The sequence below is a fragment of the Netta rufina genome (genome assembly GCF_964035555.1).
Source record: "Netta rufina genome assembly, chromosome: 2".
Taxonomy (NCBI): domain Eukaryota; kingdom Metazoa; phylum Chordata; class Aves; order Anseriformes; family Anatidae; genus Netta; species Netta rufina.
The window spans coordinates 91,828,230-91,855,279 of NC_140124.1; the positions used below are offsets into that span (position 1 = coordinate 91,828,230).

The window sequence follows — 27,050 nt, forward strand, 5'->3', positions numbered from 1 at the left end:
GCTGCCCAGGGAAGTGGTGGAGTCTCCATCCGTGGAGGCGTTTAAGAGACATGAGAACACGGCACTAAGGGACATGGTTTAGTAGTGGGACTTGGTGATCTTGAAGGTCTTTTCCAACTCTACATCGACTCTAGAGTATACCTTTAGAGTGTATCTACACCAAATTGAGAGGTGTTTTTCCTACTGAGAAAAAGCTCAGCCGCTGAGAATGGACTGAGCTGAGCCTGAAGCAGTTGGCTGCAGGTGGCAGGGATGGAGGTGAGCGTGCTGCTTTCTGTGGCATGTACTGAAGTGGTCTGAAGTGCAAAACAGCAAAACCCTGGTATTTTGGACAGAAAACAAACAAAAAAAATCATTCTCACAGGCTTTCATTTGAAGGCAAGCACTCAGCTGTTACATTCCTCAGTAACTATTTAATGAACTATAAAAATAGTCACTTGGGATTCATTGACAGGTGGGAAGTGATTAACCTCAAGAAGTTGTGGTGAAAATGGACTGGATTCTGATATCCAAATGTATGTGGTCTTGTCCAGAGCAGAGTCCTGCCTTGGATTTGCTTGGGAACATAACCAAGAGAGGTTTGAAATTTCATATCAAAAGATAAGAGCTTTTATTTATTTTAAGAACTAGCAAATAGATAGCCAGCTAGCTGCTTTAACACCTGACATTTCAAACCAGAAGAGGTGCTCTGCAGCACTCGATGCAGCAGAAGCCGTGAGGCTGCATCTAGTCCGTGTGCACCTCAGGATGGACAAAAGCAACTGCAAGTACAGCCATGAAAACACACCTTTATCAGACTGTGGCTATCAACAATGACTATCACAGAGCAATACATGGCATGGAAGAGGTTTTAGTGCAGTAATAGGTAGATCCAATTAATACTAATTTTAATTTGCACTTACCAAAAACATCTTCATTCACTTAACTGTGTTAGCAAAGCAACAGAGGAAATGGCAACAGTTTGTTCACAGATCTAAGTGTTTTACAGTTTTAATAAATCTGATTGCTGTGTTTCTTTTTAATTATATTCAGCATCACACCTCTTTGAAAGCATCTGAAAACAGAAGGAGAACAGAAAATAAAAATCTGTTTGATCCTGAGTTACCGATTAACAACATATTCCCAAGTTCTCTGGCTATAGAAGGGACTGCAAAACATGAGAGGTCACTCTGTCTATACAATAATAATTCCTGGTTTGGTCTTTAAACTGCAGCACTCCTTGCCCCACCTCCTTTTCCAGAATCCTTCAGGCACCCCCCATAAAACCTGCAGGAGAAACACCTGCAGGTGTTGAAGCATCTTCCCACTTACAGGAAAAGGGGCTAGAGAGCCAAGGACATTTCACACAAATGTCGAAAGATTTACCCGTTGACATGCCCCCTGAAGCTCCTAAAGAAGACAGCAGGCCGAAGTGGGACAACAAATTCCAGTACATTTTGAGCTGCATCGGGTTTGCTGTTGGCTTGGGGAACGTGTGGCGGTTTCCATACTTGTGTCAGATACACGGAGGCGGTAAGACTGAAATGGGACCTTGCCAAAATATTAAACTATCATCCTATATAACTATACTAACATAAGATGGGCATTCAAGTTATATATTTGCATCACTTTTTATTTATTTATTAAGCTATCTAAGTCTCATAAACATTTTGCACCATTGGCTTTCTCTTTAGCTTGGCTTTCTCTATACACATATACTTAATTTTTAAAGGATGTGTTTGTTTAGGAAATAAGGCCAAACTGATGATAACTGATGTTCTTACATTGCTGCTACAGTGCTGACAGGAGGAGGAAGCTGAACTTGCAGCTTATTATCCTTAGAAAAAAAGCGAGAAGTCCTGGGAAGGCCCCCGTGAACCAGTTTCCCCTCCCTTCTCTGATGCCTTTAGGAGGTAACTTGTAATCCAGAACTGAGCAAATCTAAATCACACTTTTTGATGGCTCTGAAGCCATCTCAAATACTGGGCTGATTTAACACAAGCACGAGAATGCGAGGTGATGCTGACACCCATCCAAGACCTTCTCTGGGCACCATTCCCATGAAGAATTGCTTTAGAAACAGCCAATTTAGTAAATACGGACAAATCAGAAATGAGTAATTAACAGCTCACCACTTACAGTAGCTTTTGAGATCTGCCAAGATAAGCTGTCTCAAGCAGAGTGATGTAGCAAATTGTTTCAGCCCAGTTTTATTTGTTATCTTTCAATTAACTGGAGAAGTATAAAATTCAAACTGGGACAAACTTGCAAATAGTAGAAAAAATATTAAATCCAAGCATCTTCTACCAAGATATCTATGTTCCTTGGGGAACTACGTGTATTTGAATCAACCGAGGAACCATGGGTGGATGCTGTCTTTAGTAGCAGGAAGCATTTTAGAAAGAAGTGGCTACTTAGGGACTCTGATGAGTACCTGAACAAATGAAATTGAGCAAGCTGTATCAACCAAAAGAATGCTGGCACACATAAATAGAGCACTAGGAATTAGGTGGAGATATTACTACAAGTACTAAGACAACATCTGTGACCACTTTTCCAAATCAAGTTGAAAGAAAAATAAGAAAAAAATGCAGAAAAGCCCCAAGAACTATTCAAGGTCAGGAAAACTTATGGTATGAGGAATGACTTAAGAATCTAATCCATTTAGCTCAAGAAACTGGAAAGGAATGAATACACTTAACATAGTCTATAAACGAGGTGCTACAGCACCGATTCAAATAAGAAGAGAGAAGAAGCAGTAGGTTAGGTGTCTCACAGGAGATTTAACACTTCATGTTATTTATTTTCAAAATGTGAAAACCAGTGAAATGCTTGCAGAAGACTACCACAACCAGGTGGCTAGAAAGTCATAGGTGCAAGCACGCTGTTTCTCTGTGTGGCAGCTGGAATGGCTGGAAAAAGCCTGTCACTTCAGGTAATGATGCACACATTGGTGAGATGGAATAAATGCCTTTAGATTGCCATCCCTGCAGCAGAAATGGCATGGGGCCTGAAGGGAGGGGGTTCAGGAGCAGGAGTTAAGGTCAATCAAATGCCCAGCAGCATCTCAGATGGCCTTGGACACCAGAGACCAGGCAGCTGAATGGTGCCCACCACGACCAGAGATGCATCTTCAGATCTCTGGATAGCCTGAAAAGCAAAGACAAAGCAACAGACAACTCTCGGGAACAGCCAGCACTTACACAGAATTTCATTTTTAAAGAACTTAATTCCATTTTTTATCTGATGTGCCTCAGGTGCCTCAGTATTTTTTTGATTGTGCTTTAAACAGTTACTGAGAGTGAAACAAAGTATAGCCCAAAGCTCACTAAGCTCTAGGAAATGGAGAACAAGATTAAATTACCTGCGTTAATGACAAGCAAAAGGAAAGCAGCTTGGTTCTGTGCTAAATCCTGTGCTAACATATTTCTGAATGATCTGGAAGATATGCTTTCTGTGTGTCTTTAACTGCATGAAGCCAGGAAAGAAATCTGGACCCCTTCATACAAAGTTAAAAACTGAAACAGAGTTAGAGAATGCATAAGATGGAGACAACTGACACCCTCATATGTCCACATCCAGCATCTAGGGACAGGTATTTCACAAGGAAAGAGACTAAAACAAATGAGAAGGATAAGAAGGGACACAAAATTTATGTGAAGAAAAGAAAGACACAGAGAAATAGAACAGAAACTATGTTGTTATTTCTACTTATCTTTCTATACATTCCTTGTATCTAAGGAGAAAAAACAAATTCCTTGTATCTAAGGAGCAAAAAACTGTATGTTTTTTTGCTATTAATAAATAGCATGGTAAAATTAATATAGTGTAATATTTTTATAATGTAATGAGCAATTAACCCAAATCACTCAGTGGAAAGTTTGAAACCAATGTGTGGGATGACAGACAGAAACAGCTCCTCCGCACATCTCACCATGCTTCTGGGGCCACAGGCTGCAAGAGGCTGCTTGAATTGTGCTTGAACTCAAGCACTGAATTGAAGCACAATTGTGCTTGAATTGTGCTTCGGGGTTTTGTGAAAACCTCTGCTATGGAAGGTGAAGTATCAGTCTCCTGCTCATAAAAAAAAATGCTCTTACACCTTCTCATGAAGTACCAAGGGACACTTTCCAGTGCTGGAGGTGGGGAACCAGTTGTGGCCAGCTAGCTTCCAGCCTCCTCTATCCCCATGCTCACTCCAGAAGATCACCCAACACTGTCTTCCTGCTGAGGTTTGATCTCAGGGGTCCCCTGCCTACAGACTGCTCCCACCCCAAGCAAACCGTGAGTGTGAGGACAAGGAGACCCACTCCAACCTTTCTTGTGGACCACACCATGCTCAGAAAGTCTGTTTGCTTCTGTATCAAGCTGCATTGTTGGAAACAAACAACTCAGGTGCAAAAGCCCAGTAGATTTTCAGGGGTACTGGAGCATAAATCCTGCTTGTGCACACCTGGAGATGTGAGCACAGGACAGGCCAGCAGCATTGTGGCTAACCATGGGCCCCAGAAGATGTGGTGGCTCGGCGCCTGCAGCCACAGCCATGAACACAGTGAAACCCATGATGGAAACGGCACAGAAGGTGTAGTCGAAGGCTGAATGGCTTATGGGGTGCAGACAATGGTTTCACAACTGGTCCAGGCGATATCCAAGCATTTAAGAGTTAGGCAATGCGCTTTTCCTCATTTCTACATCTTTTAAAAAACAAGAGATAAAAATAAATGCTTGTATATTTGTCTCATGTCAGCTGTTCTCATCGGACCTCTGAACCTTATTCATCGCACATTAGTGTTACTCAGTAACTTGGATCTAATATAATATCAGTTCTGCTGACATTTATCACCTGCTTTCGTTACTGATTATTTGGGTTTATTGCCCGAGTTAGGTTAGCTATTTACTTTTCATGACTAATGGATATGAAGGTTGTTTGCCACAGTAAGTGGAGACAAACATAGAGGTTTCCAGGCAGCTGGGATTGAAAGGGTGTTTCTAAATGGCCCGGTATATATTTTGTCACCTGAAGATGAGATTCAAACAAGTCATATAGCCATATATGTACATATATATATACTCACATATTCAACTGAGTATACTTTAAAAACAACAACAACAGATTATTCTATCTGTAACTTACTGCAGTGTTGCCCTTCTGATTACAGCTGGTATATACATGCCTATCTAACCCATGGGTAATAAAAATTATGTGCAGTGCCTGAGCCTACACAACAACTGGAGAATATCTTTAATGCAAAACACACTTTCTTTCTAGGAAAATAAATACACATAAGTCCTTTATCAGAACTTCCATTTACTTCTGAGGCAATGGTTTGCAGATATTCCTAACCCATGGCCTACCTGACCTCTAGCTAAAATTTGAATGACAGCTTGCTATAAAATGCAGTTGCCTGGCTCACTGCATTCTCAGAAGGAAAATAAAATCAGAGAAATAGCATATAGGCCTGGAAGGTATTGTAAAATAAATAAGAAAAAAAAGTGTGTTGCAAAGAGCAGAAATGTTCAGGTTTTGACAGAAGAATTAATTAAATTATTACAAGCAAAATTATGAAGTAACGGAACTGCATGCCCTAGCTTTTCACCAAGAAGCTGAGAAGGATGCTATAACAGTCCAGAAAATGAAACTTGTTCCCAAGCTCAGTAAATGGAAAGAATCATCACCATGAGGAATCATGACATCCTTAGAAGCTAAGGAGTCTCACGAGCAAGCAGTATGGGCCAGGAAGAACAGATATGCAGAGAGAAGTAGTTGGTGCTTAGGTTCCAACATCCATGCTGCGCACCTGAGGGTGTTATTTTCTAATTTCAGGCTTGCTGAATTTTCAGTTCACTACTATACCTGAACCCTTGTGGGGGAAAAAGGACAATTCTGATAATCCCCTTTCAATAGCTAATAGCTTTTTCTCTGAGTCTGAGTAAGCACTTACCACCTCCTGCCACTTCTTGTAGGTAAAACATAAATTACCAGAGGTATCTTGCCATTCAGTTCTCAGCCTTTTGGAAAAATGCATCACCATTTCTCCTATGTACAAAGAGCACCAGTGATGTGGATCTCTGACTACTTGTTGTCTTGTACCGTACTATTCTGCCACTTTTCAGATTACTCCAGTCATTACAATTTTTTTTTCCATTCTTAGATCTCTGATCTGAAGGAAAATTGTTATTCATGTCCTGACCTTTCAAATGTTGTTATGTCTATAGATCATTGTTTTAAGTTACTTGCCTTACTTTTGCTAGCTGATCTGCCGGCACTGTCAAGATTTTCAATATTGATCATATTGATCATTATCAATTCCTCTAAGTTTTTTTCTTCACCATTTAGGAAGTCATCGCTGATATTCCAACATTAAGCAAAGCTATCGGGTATTTTTCTCCATTTCTCACTGAGGCTCACCAATTTCTGCAGCTGGTACATCTGGATCAGCAGGTCACCTGGCCTGTACTTAAAATTGCTTTAACATCTCCACTAGTCAGGTCCATTGCTTTCTCTTTCTAAGGCGTGACAAAACCAGTTTGGTGGTGTCATTCTGCTTTGCTGGCTGCCATGATTCAGTTTTAGATGGCTCTCCATCATCAGACTCTTTGCCATTCTGCTTGCTGGTGCGGCCACAAGGTCATCCACAACTCTCAACAGGCTCTCTAGTAGTTCCTACTCTTCTCTCCCAGATTGTTACATGTAGGTAATATACAAAGATCATCCCCATCGATTATCATTTTCCAGGCAGAGGGCTGAATAGGGTTAAGACAGCTTTTCTGACTTGATTTGCCTCTCAATTGCTATGGAGTACATTGAAAATACTTTTTTGCTGGAAGCACTTCAGTGATTTAATGGCAAATTAAAAGGTTGATGGGTCCCCAAGGCATTTCTGAGGTCAGCCTCTAAAAACACTAAATGTGTTTAGAGTGCACTGGGATTTTTCTTTTCTACTACAATGACTGTAGAGCTGTCCCCACTTTAAGGGCTCTTCTCAGCAACAATACTGAGCATGACACGCATTTGTGCTCCTTGTTGCTTTGGACTTTACTGTAAACGGAACCTACTTACCAATATGTCAAGTCTACTGAATTTCTGCTGTACCTGTGCTACACATGATACATGTGCTGGTATGTTTTTGCCGTACCTGTGGTTGAATGGTGGGCTCTGTTTTGTGACACCAGCACAATTCTTTGTTCTGCTTCTTGGACTTTCTCCTTGCCTTTCCTACAGTTAGATTTCCCATGGCATCTTTTAAAAATGTATTTAAATTCTGTCTTCTGGCACACTCTCCCCTATCGATTAAATAGACCCCCTGATTATACAGTGATGGTGAGTTCCTACTCACCATTACTTATTTACTACCTTTCCCACACCCCTTTTACTTTATGCCAGTAGGGAATTTTACACTGGAGAAGTGCAAGCTTCAAGTACTTGAGCAGATTATCTATGTTTTCCTGCCTATTTCCTTTTTGCCTAAAAACAGTGCAAGCAAATAAATGAAGAACCTGAACTGAGCCTCTACACTATTAGCCATTTATTTGACTTTGGTTTGAGAAAGATTAGCTCTGTTTCTTGCTAACCCAGTCTTCTGCCATCATATGATATTTGCAGGTAGCATACTTTTTACATTGAGATTTTATTTTTCACTGGAGCAAAATATGACATTATGCTGTAAATGTAATGGAGATGCATACAAACCAGCATAAAGTAAACAGGCTTATATCAGCAGAATATTTAAATGTGCCCTGCTGTCTGTTGGCAAACAGAGAAGGAGAGAGAGATAACACGGGGCAGTGTGCACTCATTATTACACAGCTATTTCCAGGTAGATATGAAACGGGAGATAGGTCCCTTGTGGAATGGCCTGCTAGGAAGGGCTCAGCATCTCCTGGATTGTCCTGGGTGGTATAACACTTACATGAAGGAACTGCTGTGGTCCTTACCTCCCTCTGTGAATCTCCCTCTTAGGGGGCTTTGTAATTGCTCTCAGGAGCAGCTTCCTACGAGCAGTGGGATTGCTGAGCAGGACTTCCAAGCATCCAAAGTGGGAATCTTATGTGCTGGAAATCAACTCCAATGCTTCTTTTTCAAATCTGCTTCTTAGGAGTTAAAAACGTGGAAGGAAAACAGATCATAGAGACTTTCATTTCCTATTTCCACCTATGGCAAATTAAGTGCAGTCTCTCATTTAGAGAAGCATTATCTATCCCCCCCCGCCCCATACATTTCTTGATAAAGAACTGAACTATTAAAAAAAACAACACCAAACCTTGCCTGGGAGTATCATACAGTTACTGCAATTACCTAGCAATAGGTAGCAAAGTTATTGCAATTCCTAGCCCTAAGTGATTCAATTTATAAGCCCAGCCTTTCTAAACAGTGATTGCAAAATAGAGGCAGTTCCTGGAAGAGCAGAAATCCTTGCTAGCTGCCTGACTTCCTTCTCCTGGCCAAAGACTGAGTGGAAAGATGAATTGCTCTGCTCTCAGTACCAGGGCTGTGGTGATGGCATAACAAGGCACAGAACTGCTGACTAAGTGATGAAGTGGCACAGAGCTGGATTGAGCTGATAGGAGGGATGGAAGGGGCTGAGACAGCATTTGTGTTTGTTTCCCCAAAGAAAAGACATTTTGCGGGCATGGTGATAGTTGGCCATGCCAATAAATATCCATCTGTTAGACCCCTTTGACTGAAGTGGCCAGAAGGTTTAACATGGCCTCATGAAAATGTTCAAGTTCACCTGGTCTCATGAAAATCAGCGTGTAAAGCTACGTTGGGGAGGAAAGATCTTGCATGAAGACATTGGAACAGCATTAACAACCGCATATCTAGAACTGTAGTAAGCGTTAATGTCGTGCAAGGGCCAGCCATAAAACCTTTTCAATTTTTAGAGATTCCAGTTGCATACTCCCCAGCTTGTACATCTGCTGCTATCCCTGCAACAAAAGAAAGGGAAATGGAGGGAAGGGAGAGGCTCTGTAGAGCTGCTGTGTTAATGGGATGTCAAAGTGCCTGAGGGGAAGCATTTTCAGGACTAAGGTTCCCAGCCCTCCCTCCTCCATCTCCCCCAACAAAACAACCCACAAACAAGTTACCCAACAGGCTTCCCCAGCAATGCTGCTTCTCTCAACACTTCTTTAAAGGACTTTGTTACCATCATGAAGTAGAGGAGATAACAGTGATTTGAATGAGATGCAGATAACTGTGTGGCTCAATTGCTCTTAATTATCTTTCCAGGGGCATTCCTGATCCCATACTTCATCGCTCTCATCTTTGAAGGAATCCCACTGCTGCATCTCGAACTCGCCCTAGGACAGTGCCTGAGGAAAGGCAGCATCAGTGCCTGGAGTGCCATCTCACCTTATCTTGGAGGAGTTGGTAGGTCTCTCAGGGTCCAGGCTGAAGGAACCACAGCTGAGCTCCTGCTCAGCACTGATTTCCTACAGCCTCTGTTGCCCATTAGAAAATCACTCCCATCAGGTGTTATTCCAAGCACATGTGAGCCATAAAGGCAAACCTTATAACCTTTGCTGTGGAAAGCACAGCAATCAGAGCCTTCTCTGAGACATAAGTAATAAGGAAAACCTCACTGGCTGATTAAATGAATCAGCAAATTAAGTGAACTAGGCTTGCTCCCACAGTGCTGAGGAGCCTGTTGTGTCCCCATGGTGTCTGAGGTGTCAAGTGAGGTGTTAAAGCTGTCTGTGCAAGGACCAGCATGGGCTGGTGGGGCTGACCCATCTCAAGCTCTGCCAGCCAACACTGGCCCATTCATACCACATCTGGGAGCTTTCATGACAGCTGCCATGCATGGTGTTTCTTGCTCCTGCCTCAGAGCTCCTCCAGAAGTCTGTCTTGTCCTTCCAGGAAGAGCTGGACTGGAGGGGGGATGGACAGACAGACAGGAGATCAAGAAAAGGAGTCTGACATCTCCTAAGCCCAAAGCAGATGCCTGAAAATGGGATCGGTGGTGACAGCTATGCCTGTGGGTGTGTGTGGGAGGAGAAGGGGTGGGTAAGAGGAGTTATCTAAAGGTAAGAGGGCAACCAGGAAGAAACACCAAGCAGCAGGGTGGTGCCTCCAGCTAGACCCATCTCTGATAGTTAGGCTTGTCCATCCTCCCCCTGCAAAAATGCAAGCAAGTATAATCTGTAGTGTTGATATCCTTCCTTCCTTATTGCAGGAGCAGAAGCTACCAGGTTAGGGCATATGCTCATATACTATGGGACAAAAGAGTGCCTTCATGCTGTGAAGCTTCAGTCTATTTTGGTCTGCTATTAAAATTGTGACATGTTCTAGAAAATACTGAATTATATACTGCAGCAAGGCTGTCAACATCCATTTTCTAAATAAGTAGCCTATATTTCAGACTTTCCCTGGGCTGTATAGTACCCAATATGTTTTGTAGGAACTGGAGCAACTTTAAACACAATATTTTAGCAAAAGGAACCACCACAGGAAATTAATTTCTGGTTCATCTTGCTTTCATGACAGAGACTAGCAGCAATGTCTGTTTAAGCCTCACCTACATGCCCCTATTCTTATGCTAGTTGTTTGTTTTCTGGCAACCCCAGAGGGCTCCATAGGTCAGGCACCCCAAATGTCTGATCCCAACAGGCCCCTATTCCTAAAGGCAGCACTTATTTCTCACATTTTTCATATTAGACAACCTTAATGGTGTCAGAGAAAAACTCATTCCCCTCTCCCACCCCCCCTTTGCTGGAAGTGACCGCAGGAGACCTCAACAACCTCAGCAGTTGTCCCTGAGGCAGCTCCTGGAGACAAACAAGGAAGGCCCAAAGCTGTGGGACCTAGAAGGTCTCTGCTCTTGGTGCTCCCACAGCCCTGCTCTTGGCATTTCTCACCTGCTTGCTCGGATGGGTGCTTGCTGGCACAAAGTCCTCAAGAAGGGTAAAAGGCTGAGCACAAGGCAGGATAAGGACAAAGCAGGGGAGCACTGGCCTTCTTGGAGCAGGGCTGGTGAAGCGGGGGGACTGTGCACCAGAGTTAGGTTACTGAGGACACAAATGGCTCTTTCCTGTGAAAATTTCTGGGGAAAAAAAAAAATAATATATATATATATATATAAATCTTGAGAAATTAGGAGATGTGAGTTTCTAACAGCAAATGCTGTGTCTGGTAACTTCTTCCAAAGTTTTTCTAAGCTGAGATCTTGTGTCTTCTGCAGGGGTTGGTTCGTGGATGGTGTCGGTTCTGGTGAGCTTGTACTACAACACCGTTTTAACCTGGGTTTTGTGGTATTTCATAAACTCCTTCCAGGAGCCCCTGCCTTGGAGTGTCTGTCCTCTAAATGAAAACAGAACAGGTAACTGCTGCTCCAGGCACCCCTGACAGCACCAGGAGGATCACAAATGTCTGAGCTTGGGGAATAATGGGGGGAAAAGAGAAGTTTGGTTTTTGTGCTTGTGCTATAATACAAGGACCAGACTGAAAAAGCGTCCTGTGCTTTCCAACCAGGAAGAAACAGTCCTTGTGACCATCACCATAAACTACATATCAAGGCATGAGATTGCAGACATAATTATGAATCAAATTTATGACGACATCTTTCAGTAACTGCTTTAATTGAGACTTAACTTTCCATTAGGTGGGGATGTGTTGGTTATGACATAACCAGCCAGAAAGTCCACCACCCTTTTGATTTCAGAAAAAGAAACTAAATAAGTGTTAAGAAAAAAAGGAGCAAATAAATACAAACTTTTGGATGGCAGGGAAAACAGTTAGAGACAGTTTGGAGGCTCAGACTAGATACACATTACTCATTACAAAGAACATTATTAAGACCTAAGAAAGTGTACCTGAACAGGATAAAGACAGTTCACTATTCTTTAAAATTACTTTTCAGCTTTTTTTTTTTTTTTGAGCGACTTATCTCTTTATCAATATTACATTATTTTTTTTTTTAAACCTCATAACTAAGAATTTTACCATGTCTGCTTCCAGGGTTTATTTTGGTCCTCCAAAAACACTGGTGGCTCTGCACCTCAGGGTTAGGTGATGGGGGCTGCAGGGGTCTCCCTCCTTCTGCTCGGGCACCACTCCACAAACCTCTCTGTCCTGGTTTCAGTTAGGACAGAGTTAATTTTCTTCCTAGTACCTGGTGAATGCTATGTGGTGTTTAGCTGCCAGCCGGGTTAAACCACAACACTCTCCCAGTGAGAAGCTGGTTTGCCTCTTTCCTCTAGCTGAAGACACTCAAATTAACATCTCCTACAAAAATCTTGGGAGAAAAAAGGAAAGACAGGAGTGAGCGATACAAGGAGGATGAAAAATGAGTTTTTCCTGACTAAAGCACAACAAAGTCTTGAGGGGGCAGCCACCTAGTTTCTTATACTTGCTTACAGTTTGCTTTACTTCTTTAAAGGCCATTTAGCAGAGCAAAAAGTGAAACAATCCAATAATCACTGTTGACATGGCCAGGTATGAACAGTATGGAATGTTTCTCTGCTTCTACTACAGTGAAAGGAACCGAGAAAGTCTGCTTGACTGCAACTTCATGATTGTCACCTTGCGCATTTGTGTATGTTCAGATTTTCACTGGGGAAGGTGGTTGTTTCAGAAAGGAGTGAAAGGTCACAAGGAAAGGGAGAAATGGAGCAGTTTGAGAGCTTGATTAAAAAAGCTGGCATCTCAAACAACACGAAAAAATTCAAATCAGATGGGGGAATTGTTCCTTGTAGCTTTAGGATTATTTTAAAATATCATGCCTAGCTCTGGAGTTAAAACAAGAGAATAAAGGAGGTCTCCAGCAGCCACTTAGCTCGTTCAGCCACCTGAACTTGCTACCAGTAAATGCAGCACCAGGCTGTAGCCAAAATGCAGTTGTCTTTTCTTTTTTTAATCACTCTCCTTCCCGCATACACGTTCTGTCCCTTCCTAGTCATGATGTGACGACTGACTTACCTTCACTGCATGCAGAAGGAGCCGTCCTCCCTGCAGCATGGGGAATCATGGCTGGAGAGCAGCAAAGCGTTGTGCGTGAGCTCTGCTCAGTGCATCAGATAACCCCAGCAGGAGCCGATAGCCTAAGCTAACAGCACTTGCAATCATCAAAGGAGAGGAAAAAAAACAATGTTATGCTAAACTTGAATGGGATTGCATGCAAAACAGCAGCCCGAGGAGGAGGTACTGCAAGAAATCAGCATGCTGTCCTCAGCAGAGGAGGAGGTGCACTTCAAGTCTCACCGGGCAGAGAGAGGAGAAGCAGCTCCCCTAGTCCTGCTGTACACTGGACCTCTTGGTTATGGGCTTGGTACCAGTTCTGGCTCTGTGCTGTGTAATCCCTGCTTCCAGAGATGCACAGGGATGCTTTGAGCTCTCCAGACATGCGACTCTGGCTAGGTGCAAAAACAGGAGCTGCAGCATCTGGAAGGCTCAAAGAGAGGGCCCTGCCACTGCTGTAAAGCACTGCCTCTTACTAGACAGTGACCAGGCAAAATATGACCACATTTCAACTTCTATTCTTATGCATGCCACATTTTTTTCCAGGGCTCAATGAAGAATGTTACGAAAGTACTGCAGTCAATTATTTTTGGTATAGGAAGACTCTGAACATAACACCCGACGTCACTGAGAGCGGCACGTTGCAGTGGTGGCTTGTTTTGTGCTTAGCAGCTTGCTGGGCAATTGTGTACCTCTGCACCATCCGAGGAATTGAAACCACAGGAAAGGTAGGGAAGGGATAGAGAGAGAGCAAGCAATGCAGGGCATTATTCTGCACTGTGGATGTTCTTCTCCAGCTACTTAATTTTACTGCTGTGTGCCACTTCAGCCCCATTTCAGTGTGTTGCTGGTCCAGCAAAACCACAACAGCAGCACAGATTTGTGCTCACCTCCTTTTCTTTTGCAAATGTTTCTGCCCTAGCAGTCTCCCCTCACAGTATTAAGAGCAATTGTATTTTTAATTAAAGTATTATTTAATACATTATCATTAAATTATTAACTAAAAGAACTAAAAGTAAGTAATAATTCCTTTAAAGATTTCAGTGCTTATCTGTAGCTGTAGCATCTACTATTATTAGGATGGCGTGTTGCAAACAGTTAATGTTATTGTCAGTAACTTTCTCTTATTTCTCACTTTCCGACTAGGCTATTTATGTAACAGCAATATTTCCTTACCTTGTCCTAACTATATTCCTTATTCATGGACTCACTCTACCAGGAGCCACTGAAGGTCTGGCTTACCTCTTCACCCCTGATGTAAGTATTACCACTACAGTCAGAAACATTACTTTTCCTTTTTTCTTTAACACACGAAATACCAAGAGTTCCAGAAATGCTTGGAAAAGCAAAGAGACAACACACAGCATTAACCGCCTACAGGTATTAATCCTCTCTAGAGATTGCAAAACACAGATCAGGATAGCCTGCAACAGGAACACAGGCTTTAAGAGCAACATAAGCCAAGAAGCCCAGAGATCCACTACTTGCCAGCCTGAAAAGGGTCAACAGCAAGAGAAAGCTCAGACATGACACTTCTTTTATCCCTCCCTCTGCAGGCCCAGTGACAAGGGCATCCATCTGAATACTGTCAGAGCTCAGGAAGGACAGCCTGGGTCTTTGCAGGAGACAAGGACACGCACTTGCATTTTTGCAGGGCTCAGACAGGGCAACGAATGCTTCCTCACAGCTCAGTAATCTAACAATACAAACACCACCATGGTTCTGTGTTCTCACACATCATATACACACACCTCCAGATGAAAGCCTCCTTGCTTCGATCCACTGTCTTAATGCAGAAAGCAGATCTGGACAACACAGCCAGAGTAGGGCTTGGCATTTTGGGATTTGGTCTCAGCCCAGCTGTCAAGTTTCTCTAGAAGATATCAGATGTCTTCGGGACTTAGGATCATTACACAGTGAATGTAATGCAAAAACTAGATTTGTCTGCATTCAGTGCAAGAATGACAAAGCCTGAAGGTGTCACAGTGCTGAGGAGGAATGGATCATCAAAGAAGAGCAGATGGTTTTGTAGACAGAAGTCAGAATCAAAATCTGACTGCAATCAGCCTGCAGTTATCGACTAGCCTGTTTACGGAAGCAGTTCCCAGGGACATCCTTGTAGAGCCATCTGAAGATGCTTTTGGAGATGGAACTACATTCTTAACTACAAACATGGAAAAACTGATGCAACAGCCTGGTAAGTGATAGCTACCATGTGTGTTGTTATTGCACAGAAGGTTATAATGTAAGACAGAGGGGTTGCTTTGTTAAACTAACACAACTGTTAAGGAAGATTTTGACACTTCAAGAATTGCAAAAAGACAGTAAGAATACAACTACTACATTTTTTTTTTCTTCTCCTTGCTCACAGCTGTAGTACCAGTATTGCCTTTTCTGTTAGATTATTTAATGTTAATAAGCTAACTATTTCCACCACTTCCATCAGTAAATATAATAACAAGTGAAATCCCTGCTCCACAGGGGACGTCCCAAAGTGGGTTGTACAGGGGGGAACTGCTCTCCTGTTCCTGTCCTTTTGCAGGAAGCTTGTAATGCTTTAGCAAAGTGAAGTCCTCTCTGGAAGACTGTAATCTCTAAAGGATAAAAAACCTTCTGCCTCAACCATACTTTTTTTCCCCTCCATTAACTTTTTCACTTCCTCCGCTTATCAAAAGCAGCTGTTTTGTTTTGTTTTTCTAATTTTGCACTGCAGCAGAAATTATACCTGCTCTGTAATAGCTACCACATCCATTCTCTGGTAACCATTACACATCACTGTTGTTTTAGATAATCTGTGAAAGAAAGCAATACCTAGTGCTAAAAGTCACATCTTAGCTAGTTTTGAATCGAGAAACAGCTAAATTATCATTTTTTTTTTTTTTCAAATATCGTAGGAGTTCATTCACTTTCTAAGTTTGTGGTTTTAGTTCCCATTAGCAGATCTCACAGGTACTAACTACATACACATGGATCAACACAGCAGGCTGTGGTTTTATTTTCATGCAGAAATACATAGTTGGCTTTTTGCCATCTAACACTTTCACTCCTTACCTTCTAGAATAAATAATAAGTGTTTCTTTCCATTGACTTTCAGGCATGGAGAAGTCTGATGGTTTACTTTACACCCTCTAAATCCTTGGCTGCCTGGAACATGAAGCAGACAATGGAAAAAAAAAAAAAAAAAGATACTGAAGTTATGCTCACAAGCCCTTGAAGGGAAAGCAGCAACACAGCATCTGGAACAGAGACTTTTGGAAAGGTTCTTGGAGGGAGGGAAAAAAAACAAACCTCACAGCCAGCAGAAAAAGGATCCCATCAAGCCTTTACAGCATTCAGCTTCTGTGGTTATACATGTCAGCTCAGGAGCACATATGCCTCCTTTCCAGCTTCTTTCACACCTGAAAGATTTATAGGGATTGTAAATATTTGGAGGCTCTTTGGCAGTGAATGCTTCCTTTCCTCATTACTCAGTGCTCACTTATTAACATTCCGATTTTATATCTTCATCCACGTGTTTCTAGCCTCAGCACACTTTGTCTTCTGAAAACATGCTTACAAAACCTATATGGCATATTACTGAAAATATAAAGTAACTTTTAAGTCCATAATTACTTGCTTAAGTTCAGGTAACAACTTTGCTACGATGTGCTTAAGCAGAATGGTACTTCTCACCTTACTGTACATGCAGGATTTACAAGGGGCTTTTCTAGGAGGTCTCAACACGGCACCCCGAAAGCAAAGGTAGGCCTAACAATAATGGCCAGGAACATTCAGGCACATGTACATTAGTACAATGAGCTGGATGCACTATTTTGCACTTTCCTGTCCACGGTTTCTTTAAACTGTTCAGTAGTTCTGTAACTAACACTTTCCAGTGTTAGTTAACGCGTTGCATCTAACACAAAACTAAACTACCTCCAACCCCACATACCCTAATCAGGAAGCCAGATTTGTAACAGCTTCATCTATCTGCACTGACCACTGACTTGGCAGCACATAATCAAACAGTCCAGGCCAGGCAGCAACACAAATATTTTGTTTCTGCACTGCAACAGCAATATGCTTCTGCATGAAGTCCTACCAGCAAGCATTGGAGGGTTTGGTTAAAATCTTCATAAATATATGTTCAAAATAGTCTGTTTATCCAAGCTGAAGCATTTCAGCCGATAATGGTCACACATACCTGCTTGTTATATGATGCTGTACAAGACGTAACACCAATTCTCCTGCACACTTGTGGAGGAAGTGTCTGCAGCAACAGCATTTGCTGCATCTGTCGAAATTGAGGTGAATGCATTGTTCTCATTCTTCAAGCTCAGACCAGCTTTAGAGAAACCCAAAACATTACTAACTTTTGGGGGCACACTCTCATCCCTACAAGTGAATAGCCCAAACATGCAGACACAACCCAGAAAGCACGTTGTTCAGCCTGGATGACTAGGGTGACAATTTGACTGATCTGTGCTCAGAGTGACATAAAGCAAAGTGAAACTCTCAGCAGCCCAGGTATTACTTTTGGGGCAACTGATTTTTAAAACACTCATTCTTAGCTAATTCTGTTTTCTCTTCCCACTTCTTGATAATGGATGGGAAAGTAATTGACTTTATAAAGTATGAACATAGTGCTACTTAGCCAACTGCAGGAAAAGTTTGTTCAATACATTCAATATTTTCTGCATTACTGATCTTATCTTTCTTTTTTTTTTTAAGACTAATTTCAATATTGAAATTTTTTTCTCCTGATATTTATTTAAAATTGCATACTATTCCCTGTAACTCAAAAATCATGGATTTTCTCAGTTAGCTTCCTCTATCGCATCTAACCTTCGTAAATCAAAATCCAAATTTCCCTATATCAATTTCTCATTTTCCTATGTTGTCCTGTTGCTTTTTAATGCTGTTTTCACAGTACTTTGGATTTAAGATGTTCACTATGAAATCAGTTTGCTGCAAAGCAATGAAGATTAAGTATTACTTTGTACAGTTTTAGGAAGATAATATTCTTAAACTAAAAGATACCCAGTAAGTATTTTAACAAAAAGAAATACAGTGAGAAAAAATGTAACATACTGTTCCTATTGCGTGCTTACTGCCTGTCATCCAGAAACACATTTCTATTATCAGACAGAAAAGATGTACAATTATTTCAATGAGAATTTTAAAATGAAACAGTTTTTATAATTAGCACATTCCTTTAAATAGACCATATTATGTCTTCAAAAACACCTGCTCTACTGACATACTTTGTACTACTTCCCATTTGCAGTGTCTTTAGATTGCAACACAACCGACAATTTCACACATGTGAAACAGGAGACCAGTTATGATTGAAGTGAGAAAAAAATAATTCAAACTAAACGCATGCATTTATTCTAACTATTTCAGCTGAATGTTCTGAAAAATCCCCGTGTATGGCTTGATGCAGCCACCCAGATCTTCTTCTCTCTCTCCTTGGCTTTTGGAGGGCTTATTGCATTCTCAAGCTACAACCCTCCAAAGTAAGTAGAGCTGCAACCTTTAAAAATTGGTTAGATTCTTGCTGCATTTCGTGCAATTTTCTAAAATGTTCAAAACGTTTTCTTTGGTATATTTCTAAGCAATCTTAGCATCTGCCATCTTCCCATTAGGCCAAATTAGATATTTTTTTTCCTCCTTGGTCAAAAAAAAAAAAGGAAAAAATCTAAAAAGAGACATTTTCAAAAACAATGTTTGCAGAAATGTGAAAGAATAATAAGTTTTAGAGATCTATTTTACTAGTTACAACAGATTTTTTTCTTATGCTCAGCAAATACCTTCTATATAGATTAACAACTTGTACTGTAGGCTAAAAATAAATACGGAACTATTTTCTGTATCATTGGGGGAGGAGGGAAGGTAAATTTTGCCTATTTAAGCCACATTGTTTGAATTCTATTTCTAGAAATGACTGTGAAAAGGATGCTGTGACAGTAGCAATTGTGAACAGCTTGACATCCCTCTATGCTTCCATCCCAGTCTTTTCTGTTTTGGGGTTTAAAGCAACCACAGGCTATTGGGACTGCTTGGACAGGTGAGAAACTTCCATTTCCAGTGCTATGCTCTGGTTTCAACACCTAAACAGATACTGCATTAATTGAAAACATGCATTTAGAGAATTTATTCTCACTGAAAAGGAAAATCTGTATGGAGACATGGAAAAATATAAAGCATCTAGGCACTGAAGCAAGAATGATCAGAGGTAGCATTTGAAGAAAAAAAATATAGAAGAATACATTGGAATTATTGTATATAACAGCACTAATTAATGATCATCTCAGACTAGCTTTAGAAGTAGTTAAAAACCACCTTTTTGTATTCCACAGGATTCATTAGGGATGTACTCAGTGTTTGTATCTGCAGGAAAGGACTAATATATTCTCCTAATTTATTACTATTATGAGTATTACTATTTTCAATATTGATTTATATATATTTATATACAGATCCATATTTAGTATTTTCTTTTGCTATAAATAAAAGCACCGAAAGTAAACACAACTTTCTATTAACACCTGAATGCATGTCATAGCATTTCCATACGTTGGCTTCTCTGGCAGGAATATTATCAGTATCATCAATGAATTTGATCTTCCAGAACAAAGCATCATGCGAGAGAACTATACAGACTGGATTACATTCCTGAATTCATCATATCCAGAAAAAATTGCTGGACTCAAACTGAAAAGCTGTGACCTTCAAGAATTTCTTGATCAGGTACTATAATTGTGTCCAACAAAATAACCCTTAAAAATTTTAGAAGGACTGGTATTTTTCTTTTTCTTACAAGTACTTGTACTTTACTTGTAATGAATATATGCTATCTAATCATGAAAAAAAAAATATTGAAATATCAAACATCAACACTGCTGTAGGACAACGTGAATTCAAAGCTGTCTGGCATAGCATTCAAAATAATATATTGTTATCCCAGAACTAGTCTTCAAAGGTCCTCCTACTTGAAGCATACTCAATGGACACTGAATGCAGTTCTACTTTGGGTGAGGTGAGGGGAATAAGCAGAACAGAGGAAATATCTAACTGAAAGATTATAGCAAAAGGATGCTCAATGGGAATTTGCTAAATCCATATTTGGTAATTAAGGTATCAAAACTCTGTTAAAATACACGTGCACTGTTTGCTTTTGATCACACATATGACCACCAGGAAGGTATCTTATCAGTCTTCTGTCGTCTTTTCCAAATTCCTATTCCCTCCTGCATTCTCCCCTTTAGTTTTCCACTCTCTACACAGGATCTCACTGTGTTTTTATTCAGTTTTGTTTTAAATACACAATACAAAAATACATCATGATCCTCTCCTTTCCCTTCTCAACCATCCTAAAACTCTCCCTCTGTCACTAACATGGTTTCTTCTGTTTTCTTCTCCAGTCTCATTCCACTTGTTCCAGTCATCCCATACAGTGCTGTAGCTATCATTTACATTTGCATTCTCTTGTTACAAATCCTTACCAAAGATCAGGGCTGTTTGGAGGACATAGTAAGAGAGAAGCTTGAGGGGAAAAAAAAATCTTAGGAGAAATGTGTGAGCATGTGCTGGAGATAGAGCATGTTAATGCACAACATCCTTAAAACACAATTGTGGTGAAATAGTATATTTTACTTATGGAGAAGTCCAAAAAAAGGCATTCCAGCCCTGACCTGACCCAGTTACAGTTTTGTCTGTCTTGCTCTGATTATACCCTTTATGATTTAGTCTTTATCACAAAGACTATCACCCTTTAGAGTTAGAGATATTTTGCTTCCAAAATAGAGTTACATTAGCATTTTTTCATTGCTTAGTTTTAAACATCTTTCCCTTGAATTCAAAGAAATTTGCCTGTTTTTTTTTTTTTGGTCATGGTAATGGTGGATTGTTTTGTATTCATAAATTTTTCAACTTTTTCACTGCTAGAGCAGCAATAATAGATTTGCATCTTTTTTATTTCCAGCAGCTATTACACCATAGATTTTTTAAAAAATTATTTAAGATGGCCTTAGCAAAACAATTGCTATTTCAGTGAATACTCACAGACCTGTTTCTCTTCTCTGAACCCACCTCTGAAGTTCTGCTCTATGATTCTCTATTCATCTCTGATAGACCATTAAAAATTAAAATGGAACTCTTCATTTCCACCCCCACAAATGCTCCCCACAACTGATATCAAGTGTTGACTGTCGTATACATAGCTCCCCCAGCCTGATCAGCATCCTTGATTCCAGGGAAGGATACCATATAAGAGGTGACAAAGTTAAAAAGCCTCACCATTCCCACTGATTTTACACCACTTTTTGATTGTCAAATATGGTATAAAAATACCATATTTTCTGGTATAAATATATTTTTCTATTTATGGCCTTAGGAGGCCACCTTCAGAAACACATTTATAAACTGTACAGCTTAATGGGGTATACTGGCTAGAAACATCCTGATTATCTCATCTAGCACGAACCCGAAAAACAGTAGCACTCCTAATTATTCCTGCTATAAGTCAGAGTGATACTTGAACTAGTCCATCTCTCTTGGGAAATCATGCTAACTGAAATTCTGGTCTTGAGGTCCAGAAGGGAAGATACAAAGAGTGCATTATAACTCTATGCCTCAAGCTACATTTAGGCCTGTATAATGTGGTTATTTATTTATTTATTTATTTATTTGTGAATTCTACAGAGCGTATCAGGGTCTGGCCTGGCTTTCATTGTGTTCACTCAAGCCATCATCCTAATGCCAGGCTCACAGGCCTGGGCCATCCTGTTTTTCACAATGTTGTTCAGCTTGGGCCTTTCTTCCATGTTTGGGAACATCGAGGGAGTCTTCACACCTCTTCTAGAGCTTCAGATCATATCTAAGTCAATACCGAAAGAGCTTTTATCTGGTAAGGTATTTGCTTTGCTTTGTTCAAAGGAGGCGGCTTCTGCACAGAGGCACAAATGACCAACTGCTTAATAAATATCATAAAGAGATTAAGAATTTGCAATATTAAGTTAGCTATTGTACAGCGCTGGTAACGGCAGTGGATTGTATTTGCAGAAGATAAGCACACAGATGAGGTAGCAGTTATGGCAGAAGTCACCAGCTGCCAGCATTGTACTGCCCTTGTCATTGTTGTCCTTAGCTTGCAAGAGCTGTTTCAGTCTGAGCGCGCTCAATAAATTGCCAGGTCTGGAGTCCAGTTTGCTCTGAGCTGTTGCAACCATCAGGAAGAGCTGTGCCTCCACTGAGGCCTTTGGCACTTAAACAAATCACTTTAAGGCAGTGAATTGCATCAGCCAGTCTGCCCCAACCATTTGTGCATGAACTTACCATGTTGTCGTGGCTGTGCGATAGGTCACTCACCCCTATTTCATTCAGGGTTGTGCTGCTACCGATTATTTCACATTTACGGTGAACACACCAGAGCAGATGGTAACATCTCATTTTAAATTCATATGTGGAATATTGCTGTCATTCCTTTATTACAGCCTTCCTGTGGCATCTAAATTACACCCTTCTCATTCTGCAACTTTTCATGTAAAAACAAACCTATTTACAACTCGATGAGGTAACCATTCCATTCAGAAACTGATCTTTTAATTGTGAGCAGACTACCTGCTTGAACCTCAAACAAGTTAAGGACATTTCAAGTCACAGAGGTGCCTTTGGCCACCACACAGGAAAATGGAGTTTGGAAAGTGGTATCAGCTAGCTCCATACATGAAGAGAGAATAAAAATCACTAGAGTAAGAGCAAAACTAATTTAGAACAAAAATATTCTTACCAAGTTCCATTCTCCAGTTACAAAAATACCTTTTTTTTTTTTTTTTTTTTTTCCCCTTCAGGTATAATATGCCTAGTTTCCTTCCTTATTGCTCTCTGTTTTACACTGAGTTCAGGGAGTTACTGGATTGACATTTTTGACCGCTATGCAGGCTCAGTGCCTCTCCTAGTCATCGCCTTCTTTGAAGTGACTGGGGTTGTGTATGTCTATAAAATTAAAAGGTAAGTTGCAAACGTGGACTTTTTTCTCTTACGAGACATTTCCCTCCCAAACCATGTATGTTACATAGAGATATGTAATACTAACATTTCTGTAGCACTTACCACTTCTGTGAATGTCCTTACCATTCTTTGCTTCATCTCATATTTGTAAAACAAGAGGGATGCTTTCTGCTTAGCACATCTAGAAGGCAGAATCCTTTCATGTATCTTCTGTCACTGCCATTTTGTTCTGTATATTCTTGCATTTCTTGCTTAGCTTCTCCCCAAAACACTTTATGGTAAGCAACACGTGGTAGGTCTCCCACATTAAAATGTTCAGCCAGCTTGTTGAGCATCCCCTCAGACATGAAGATGGATTAAATTCACTCTTCATTTTAAAAACTTTCTTACATACTTTGTAATTGCAAATGATAAGAAACCTCATTTTGACTGAGATTAAACCTATCTTCTCTAATCAGGATCCTTCCAGTCCAGCAATTTCCTCAGTTCTCAACAAATAACAGGTGTTTTTTTTTTTTTTTTTTTTTTTTTTCTCTCTGCTGTTTTCTCTGGCACTTGTTGGGACTTCACCTTTGCCTTTCCAATATTTACTCTGGCACAATAATGATTTTAAATATAAGAAAAAATCCTCCTTAATTACAGCGAAAGTCCCTGCATTGTTTTCAAGATCCATTGTTAAGATCCTTGGATCATTTCCCTAGTGACATGGTGCTCACTCCAGCCTACATCGTCATAACCAGTTTCACACATTCCTATGTCATGTATTTACTGCCCATTTGGTTTACAAAACAAAGAGGTGCATATGTAGACATTGACCCAATCTTTTATAACAGCCAATACACACTGCCAAAGACGCTGGTTCAGGTTGCAATATTTTTGACCATCAACTGATTGATTTATCTGGTGCTGGTTAATTCAGGCTTTCTTTCTAACAAACTATGTTTATCCCCTTGGCAATTTTTTTTTAAAGGTTTGAGTAGTTCTACAGAGCTGCTGTAATAAGTTCATCATTTTTTTGTGCTTGCAAGCCTTAAACTAGGCACTCAGGTAACATAAACTGACATAGTTACACTCCTCTCTCTTAAGAATCAAAGAAGCCCTACTATATTGATATTATTAACACGTACAGCAAGTTATTGAAGAGGGGTACGGAATAGAAAAGATTTAGGGAGCTAAAACTTATAGGAAAAACACAGAAAAAGTGAAATTGTTGCCACTCAGCTCTGACATCTTCATAAACGTGCCTCCTCTTTAAAGGTTCAGTGAAGATGTGAAATGGATGACTGGACGAAAGCTAAACCTCTACTGGCAGATCACATGGAGGTTTATTAGCCCTCTGCTCCTGCTAATTGTCTTTGTGGCCTTTGTTGCTCTCCAAATACAGAAGCCACCAACCTACACAGCCTGGAACCCTAAACACGTACGTTCCCAAATATTTGCAACACTTTGAACAGAAGTGAACATTACATATTGTTCTCCCCTATCAGATCCTTTAAAATCATTGCTAGCTACTACTTACCTGTGTAATAGTCTGAAGTGATGAAATGCCCAGAGTGAGAAGGCTGCAGCACGCACAGAGATTACGAGGTTACAAATACCAAAACGGCTTTCCAGTTAACAAAGGCCTCTTTCTGAGAAATCCTGTCACCACACTACATGTTTCTTACAGATGTGGGTAATGCAGAGAACTGTTGAAGTAAAATGTCTCACGGAGACCCCACAGCTACACTGGGTTCAGAGGTATAACAGGTGTATGAGCAGAGCTTCAGAGATACATAACATGTACTGGGGATAAAAATATTTCCCCATGAGACCTACCACATCTCTGGGGGTACTGACAAATACACAACTGTGCGGCTTTCACAGGGACAGAGGCAGTGGTCCAAGAATAGTGTTGGTTAATTCAGTGCCAAGGATGTGTTGATGATAACTTCCAGACTGGATGGGGTCAATTCATGTCAGCTGCAGCTCCTTGCATCCCTCTCAAATACATCCTGGTCAGGGGGCTGAAGATAGATTCTGGCCTTAAACTCCACATAGACTACAGTCACCCTCAGAGCAAGGCATAAACCTTTATAATACGAATATATACATAGACTGGAATAAACTCAGATCTTACCAAGGGAGGGTGCAAGTTTAAAAAAAAATTACAGCTGTGTTTAGACTCATGAGAGGAGTATCCAAAGGACATGGCCACCAAACGCTACTGTAGAGCAAGAATAAAACTTCTGCTATACTTAAAATAATAATAATAATAAAATGCATATGGAAATCATAACAAAACATAAGTGCTCCTAACATTTTTTTTTTTCATCTCCATAGGAAGATTTCCCTATGAAGGAGGAGAAAGCCTACCCACCTTGGGTACAGGCCATCTGTGTGTTGTTAGCTGTCCTGCCCTGCATATTCGTACCTCTGGTAGCACTCTTCCAGCTGCTCAAAAAAATGTGGAGAAGCAAGGACCCGAGCTTTCTATCACCAGAAGTGTTTTCATGTCAGGAGGTTAACAGAAACTTTTCTCATCAAAAAAAATAAAAAACCATTGCACCTGCCTGTAAGTAAAGATGATAGCCTTTGTCAGACATGATTAGATGTAGCTCTAAACCATGTTAGGGGAGTGATACATGTAGTTCTGCTTACAGCCACTCATTAGCACTCTATAAACAGTGCTGCTATTTGCTTTATTTTCAACCAATTTCACAATTTTATATTAGTACTGTCCCACCTACATGGTGCCCTGAATCCTACTTACCAACAAGTACCTTCACATCTCTGTCCAGCCAGACTTTAAACCTGGAAAGCCTGCCAGTTATTGCAAGTGTCCTCTGTCTTCCTTCACTTCCCTTGTAAATAAACAGACACTTCCTAAGGATCAGCAACATAAAAATTAAAACCCACGGAACTATATTCTCCATTCACTGACACACTCCCCACCCCTCCCTGAGATTTGGAATGGGAGCTCGTGAAGACTAAGGACTCCACTTGCTTACTAGACTTTACTTTTTGCAAATCCCTTTATGCATTTAAATAGTAGTTATTTTAGTAGTTATGTCATGATTACAATTTAATAATAATTAACTTAATAATCATAAAATAATTATTGGTAATCTTATGACTATTCTATATTTTCAAGCATTGCAAAGAGCAAAAATAAAGCATCAGAAATTAAAAAAAAAGTTACATTAAGAAAACCTGAGTAATTAATTTTGCATGAACATCTTTACATAAAGATACATTTTTATATACATTTACATAAACAGTGGGGTAACAGCATTGGTGGATAGGGGAAGAGCAACTGACATCATCTACCTGGACTTGTGGCAAGTTTTGGTAGCACTGGGCCACGGGGGTGGCTTCTGTGAGAAGAACCTAGGAGCTGCAAGCTCTTGATTGCTTTTGAGGGTTAATTTCTAAAGCAAGCTTTGGAGCATCCGAAAGTTAAATTAGGGGAAAAAACAAGGGAAATTAGGCCTCGAATGGACAATTTATTACCTGTTGCACATTAAATTTGAAAGACTATGGGTTGTAAAGACTTCCATAAAGGATCATCCCAACAAAATCAAATTTGAGCATATGTAAAAGTTAAATTTTCCTTTTAAATATTTTTAATTAAAATCTGCACTAAATATTTATGTCTTTGATTACAGATAGTTAGATGTCCATTAAAATCATATATGCAACAGGCCTAGGAATTTGGTCAGAGATCTGTTCCTAACAAAAATCCCACCCAGCTAATACAGGTGCATGCTGAGAAAATAATTAAACTGCATATATTAAAGCTTCTGAAGTCCATAAATCTCTCGCAGGTCATTGTCACGAGACTCGCAGATAGTGGGAATTTTGAACTTCCTGACTTCTGAGCTCCTTCCTGTTCCCCAGAAGGGAGACTTCATGGGTCACTGGACTCAGCTGTCTGGGACAGGAGCCAGGGGGCAGGGACTTTTCAGCTGTAGTAGCTGCAGCTCAGAGCAGGGATATGCACTAGGTAAAGTTATTGTTTAGCTGAAATAGGCATGTAAAAATCCATTAAGAAACTCCTGCAATAACAGTTCTTCTGTTCTTGGAGCACTTCTGACATGACTTCTACCAAAATTCCTGTGACAGAACTACAGTCTTCCCCTTC

General features: G+C 40.4%; 1 protein-coding gene across 1 annotated transcript; it reads left to right on the forward strand.

Annotated features, from left to right (window-relative positions):
• Positions 1-1,349: 1,349 nt before the first annotated feature.
• LOC311206370 (sodium-dependent neutral amino acid transporter B(0)AT3-like) lies at positions 1,350-25,462 on the forward strand (the record flags this gene model as incomplete). The annotated part of the gene is made up of 12 exons (XM_084281650.1): positions 1,350-1,512; positions 9,209-9,349; positions 11,160-11,297; positions 13,481-13,662; positions 14,081-14,191; positions 18,320-18,432; positions 18,855-18,983; positions 19,510-19,666; positions 21,620-21,824; positions 22,768-22,927; positions 24,185-24,347; positions 25,250-25,462. The coding sequence occupies 12 exons, from the start codon at positions 1,350-1,352 to the stop codon at positions 25,460-25,462; spliced, it is 1,875 nt and encodes a 624-aa protein (XP_084137776.1).
• Between the last annotated feature and the right edge of the window lie 1,588 nt (positions 25,463-27,050).